This window comes from Apis dorsata, unplaced genomic scaffold (assembly GCF_000469605.1).
Source record: "Apis dorsata unplaced genomic scaffold, Apis dorsata 1.3 scaffold_625, whole genome shotgun sequence".
NCBI classification, from domain to species: Eukaryota; Metazoa; Arthropoda; class Insecta; order Hymenoptera; family Apidae; genus Apis; species Apis dorsata.
The window spans coordinates 51,389-57,670 of NW_006263820.1; the positions used below are offsets into that span (position 1 = coordinate 51,389).

Consider the following 6,282-nt stretch of genomic DNA (forward strand, 5'->3'; position numbering starts at 1 on the left):
AAACTCTGAATTCATAAAATGTATACATCACAATGGTTCATAAAAATTTATGATAGTGTAATAGCAATAAAATTAAAATATATAATATAATATAATATAATAAATATATGTATATATATCTATTAATTGTAAATCAAGTTATACATATAAATATATTTGAATGTAAAAATAAAAAGAACATCGATATATAATAATCTATTTTTATATTTTAATTGCATTCTTTTTCATTTACAAATTTATTTATAACTTTATTATATCAAAATTGTAAATTTTAAATACTTGACTAATTTTGATTTTATAATTTTACTATATTAAATACAACATTAAGTATATGATTAGTCCTAATCTACATAACATATATTGATGTAAATTAACTCGCATGATAGATATAATAAATAAACCATTGCATGATATATAAGAAGTATTAAAATTTACCATATTCATTTATAAAAAATATTTATTGTATCTTCTTTCTGATTTTATTGTATCAAAAATTCATATTTAATTTTATATAAAATGTCGTTGTGCATTATTGTATAATTCAAGAGTGCATAATACATATATTTAATGATATTATTAGATTTGTGATTCATTATGGAACTGATATTGACTGAGAGAAGATAAAATCAAAAAATATTTAAAATCTATCTATTTTAAGTTCAATTTATTATAATTTATATTTATATTAAACGTTCTATTTCTAGAACATTAACGGAAAGATTAAAAAGATGAAAAAAATTGCTACATGAAAAATTGCTTTTTCTTAATTTTTTCTTAATTTTTATACAAACTTATATGTTGAAAAAAAAAATATTTTTTTGAATTTATATTTTAATGATTTAAATATTTTTATGTTTTAAATAAATTGATAAAAATAATTAATTCTTATTAATTATTATTATTAATTATTTTCAGAATTCATTTTATAATTATATATTAATAATAAAAATGGTTACGTTTAGTTTATTATTAAAACTGCTTATATTTGAAGGTCATTATTAAAAATTATCATGTACAAAAATTTACCATTAATATTTCAAAAATAATAAAAATAATATTTTTCAAATTCAATATTTCTTAATATTGATTTCATTTCAAATTTCGAATTCATTCGATCCAATGCGAAATTTTGAATTTGATTATTTTTATAAATCGCGTTATACATTATACGCATTACACATTACATTATATATTTTTTTTTATTTTTTCTTTAATTAAAAAAAAATGAAATCAGACATATAATGATATCGCAATGATAAAAATCACAGCGTTAGATATAGCGATCAGTTTTAACTCGCAGTAAATTATTATAAAATATATATATTGTTACAAAATAAATTATAGAAAATGTTATTAAGCGATATTGTATAAGATAAACAAGAAAATAATAATTTTTAGATAAATATAATAATGGTGATTATATTGGTATGATGGTAATAATAAAACAGAAGCTTTCATATTGCATTGAAAGTGTAACGTTTGATAATTGCCACCGATTCGTTTATTATGTCTATAATAAAATCTCTGATATCTGAAATTATAGAAAAACATTGTTATTTGCATTTTATATTCAAAAAATAATAATATAAGAAAAATTAGAAAGATAAGATTTTAAAATTTAATATGAAAAGATGTATATATGATTTCTTTTTTTTTTATATAATTTTTGTTTTTACTTAGAGCGAAGAGCGAAGAGAATAAATAAGTCTATATTCAATTAAAAATTATCGATATTTAAGCTGTTATAATTTCATAAAAAAAAATTATACAATAATTAATTGTATGATTTTTTTCGCCAAATTATTAACTTTAATTTTGAATATCGGAATTAAGTAAATTTAAATTTTTTTTATTTTTTATATATATGTAAATAATTTAATAATTTAGTAAAAGAAAATCTATAATGTAAAATATAATGTAAAAATATAATAAATCTATAATGGATTAGTTAAAAAAATTTTTTTAGTGTCTTTACAGTATGATTGAATTTTTCAAATTTTGAGAAGAATGAAAATAAAAATATCTTTGATAGAAATAAAATTGTGAAAGTAGAGATTTTATTTTTTAAAATAATAATATTAATAATAAGTTTAGACTGATTATTGTACAATTTTTTTTACGAAAATATAACAATTTAGATATTGATAAATTTTTATCAAGTATAACTTCATTAATTACATTAATTATTTATATATAATTACAAAATTGAAAAATAATTAAATCTTTAAAAATTAAAATTTTTTATTTTTAATATTTTAAGGATTTAAATGAATAAAAAAAAATTGTATATGTTATATGTTATTTTTCCGCAAAAAATTTTAAATATTATTTATTTATTCTGCTCATATTTCCAAAGTTTCATAATCTTCTTTTGCGAATTGGGAAACTGTCAATCGCGTTAAATTTTTAATTTATTTATTTATATTTTATTTATATTGTTATAATTAATAATTTTTGCTATAAATTATCTTTTGTTAATGATTTGCTTATTTTCTTCATTTAATATTTACGATCATCAATGTATCAAAATTTACCATGAAAATAATATGTATCTTGAATTGTTAAATTTTATAATAAAATTTTTATTAATTAAGAAATAATAATACAATATATTTAGTTTTTTTAATTAAACTATAAAGAAAAAATTAATCAATAAATTTATATATTATTTATAAAAATTGCAATTTAGTTTGATCAGACATTTTGACCAATCGATAATATTACAGCATCGTATGAATCAATGATATTGAATAGAAATTCCATATTGGATTTTGCAAACGAGTGAGTCTACTTGGCTGACCCACGTCTTGCGATACCAAAGACGGCAAGGACAGTGGAGCAGTGTTGATGATGTCATCTGTCATTAATCAATATTAAATTTAAAATGAAAATACAATCCTGCACAAAATAATAAATATATCCTATAATTTTTAATGCAATTTATCAAAATTTTACATATTTATATATTCATATAAATATTTCTTATTTAATAATGCAGAAAAATTCAACTATTAATATATTTTTTTACAAATTTTATTGATTTATAAAATAAATATGATAAAATGATAGCATATATGAAAAAATAAATTAATGAAATTTTTGCTTAAAAATGCAATAATTTCTTATACGTATTTTATGTAAATCATGTATCTTATATGTGCTAAATTTGAATTCAGTTATAAAAATTATTTATCATATTTACAGATTTAAGAAATAAACAAGTAAAAAAATTATCTTTTACTATATTTACAAGATTATTCTATAGAAAATAATTTTTTTTCAATATTTTTGTCAATTATATTATATTATCTTTCGCCTGTAAAGTCAAATTTGATTTATTATTATAGAATTCTTTTATTAAAATATACTATTTTGAAATTATTCCATTTTTAATTTATTCATGATAAAAAGTCTGATTTAATTTTTGGAAATATGAAATTTATAAAATGAAAATTTGTATTTTTTTAGATATCAAGGGAAACTATTTTTTAATAAGTTTTTAATTATATGCGTTATATATTTCAAAAAAGAATTTTGATGAAAAATCAAATTTGATTCATTGTGAAGAATATTATATAATGATTATAAATATAAATACAAAAATTAATAATTTTTATAACATTTACTACCTAAATGTAATGTGACAACTGTAAACAACTTTTATATCAAATTCAGATTAGCATATGATAATACGTAATATAAACTATTCCATTTTCAAACAACAAAATTTTGTTAATCTGTTTTTTCATATCTATCATTTTTCACATAAACAAATAAAATTTGTAAAGAAATGTGTTGACCTTTTTTTTCTATATTATTAAATAGGAGATATTTTATATGTATGTAAAATTTGGATAAATTGCATTAGAAACATTGAAAATCATATATACTATGTTCATTTTGTCTAAAAGTATAATATTAATTACGTCAATATTTGATAATATAACAACTTCCTATTTACATCATATTGTAAATAAATTATATTCATCTCAATCTTTAAAAAAGCATAAAAAACTTATAAGACATTTTTAAAAAGTATTTTTTAATTTTTTAATCTTTCTTTTTCTCTATTTTATTTAATAATTTTCATCATAATTTTTCATTTGAATTATTTAAACATATTAAATTAATCATTTGTATATAATAATATAAATTCCTTTATTTATATAACAAAAAACTAAATTTTTACACTAATTATTATTTAATTTAATTTATATGTTAAATACAACTTGGTTGATAAAGCTTCTATATTGAGTAACACGAGTATAAGCATCAGGATATCCTTGAGCACATGGAATGACCCAGGAAGCGATACCTATAAGTTGACCATTATAGACAAGAGGACCTCCACTGTCACCCTATAAAAAAAAAGAAAAATGTTTTTCAAGATAAATTTGAAAGACAATTATTATAATCAAGTTTTCAAATTAAAATTGATATGATGATATTAAAATAATATTGATATTAGTTTCAAGAACATAAATTTAAATTGTTACTCACCATGCAGATACCAACACCTTTTCTTTTAAAAGTACACAATTGTCCATTGTAGATATGGTAATTTGGAATACGTTTCTGACATTCTTCATTGCTCATAAGATAAACATTTGTTGTTTGAAGAATTTCAGGAAGATTTCCATTTGTACTGGTACGTCCCCAACCAGACATTATTAATGTTGCACCAACTGGTGGATCGGAAGAAGCTGGAGAAATTGGTTTTTGGTATGTATTTAATTTGACTGTATCAGTAAGCTACAAAAAAAAATTAAAGAAAAATTATTAATTATTAATATTTTAATATTAAGAAAAATAATTTTTGTTGAAAATTTTTTCTTTGTTATAAACATGTTATGCTTTATGAAATTTATTAATATATTTTTTGTAAAAAAAAAAAAAATAAGATTAATAATCACTGATGAAAATTGATGTAGTCTCAATAAAAATATAAATGAAATAAATATATATAAGAAACAAAAATAGCAACTTTGAAATATAATTATAATTCGAAACTTAAATGTTTAAAAAAGATAGTTATATTAATATTAAAAAGATAGTTAATATTAATATTTCTTGAATCAATTTATATTTAAAAATAAATATTTTCTCTAAATTTTTGATATATAATTCATTTTAATAGAATTAAAACATATAAAATTATATTATTAATTTAAGATCTGCGTTTAAAATATATTTATATTTACAATATAATGTATTATTTTCATAATCAAAATTTTATTGTATTCTAAATATTTAATTATTAATTTATTTAAATTTTTTTAATTTTGATTTTAACATTTTATTTTATCTATACATAAAAATATTTGAAAAAGTTTAAAAAACTTTAATAATCGATAAAGTTATTTTATGATTAACTTTTACATTTTTATTTATCAATAAATATTTTTGATGTCATAATATTCAATATCATTAAAGTGATATCAAATTTAATATCTGCTTAATTTTTAATCAATAAATATAAAATATAAAATATTATTGATTATTATATAAGATATTATTTTATTTTACAAAACTATAATAAATATATATATTTACCGTAACTACAGCAATATCATTTCTGTAAGATTCAGAAGAGCTAGGTTTGAAGTCGGGATTGATAGTAGTTTTAGCAATACGATAACTTTGACCTCCATTTATATTGCTGATTGTACCAGTCACAATAGTGAAATCATTATATGGCGCAGATACAATACCATGAATGCAGTGAGCAGCAGTGACAACGTGTCTTTCGGTAATCAAAGTACCACCACAAAAATGGCGCCCGGATTTTCTAAGTGATACTTGATAAGGAAATTGACCGGGAGAAGCATTGGTACCACCGATGATTTTTTCCAAATTTTCTGCGAATATACCTGCACAAATAAAATAATAGATTTAAATTTCGATAATTATGTGGAAAAGCGGACTTTTCACTGATTTTGATAATTTTGAAATATATTATAGAGAATAAGATTTTTAATAACTTTTTCTATATATTTTTTACATATATTCCTATACGTTCAAACAAAATTCAATAGTATATAATACCAAATGTTTTTTGCATAGTATAATATTAAATATTATATATATATAATATAATATTTAATATTATTTAATATTATATTATATCGAGAAAATTAAAATCGAGTTACATATAAAGTTGCTCAAAATAAAATTCTGTACAATATGTTTCATTTCATTAATTGGTGAAAAGAAGCTAATTAATAGGTTGATCCGAATTTTATTTTCTAATTAGTATGTAAAATATGTAATTTTATATGTAAA

At 18.4% G+C, this 6,282-nt stretch overlaps 1 protein-coding gene across 1 annotated transcript in view; it reads right to left on the minus strand.

Annotated features, from left to right (window-relative positions):
* Positions 1–4,137: 4,137 nt before the first annotated feature.
* The window catches only part of LOC102671083 (chymotrypsin-1-like), a 2,736-nt gene continuing 591 nt past the window's right edge, over positions 4,138–6,282 (minus strand). The window contains exons 2-4 of the mRNA XM_006621280.2: positions 5,554–5,870; positions 4,501–4,752; positions 4,138–4,358 (exon numbers count right to left, since the gene is read on the minus strand). Coding sequence (XP_006621343.1) covers positions 4,212–4,358; positions 4,501–4,752; positions 5,554–5,870 — 716 coding nt within the window. The 3' untranslated portion in view covers positions 4,138–4,211. The remainder of the gene's footprint in view (positions 4,359–4,500; positions 4,753–5,553; positions 5,871–6,282) is intronic.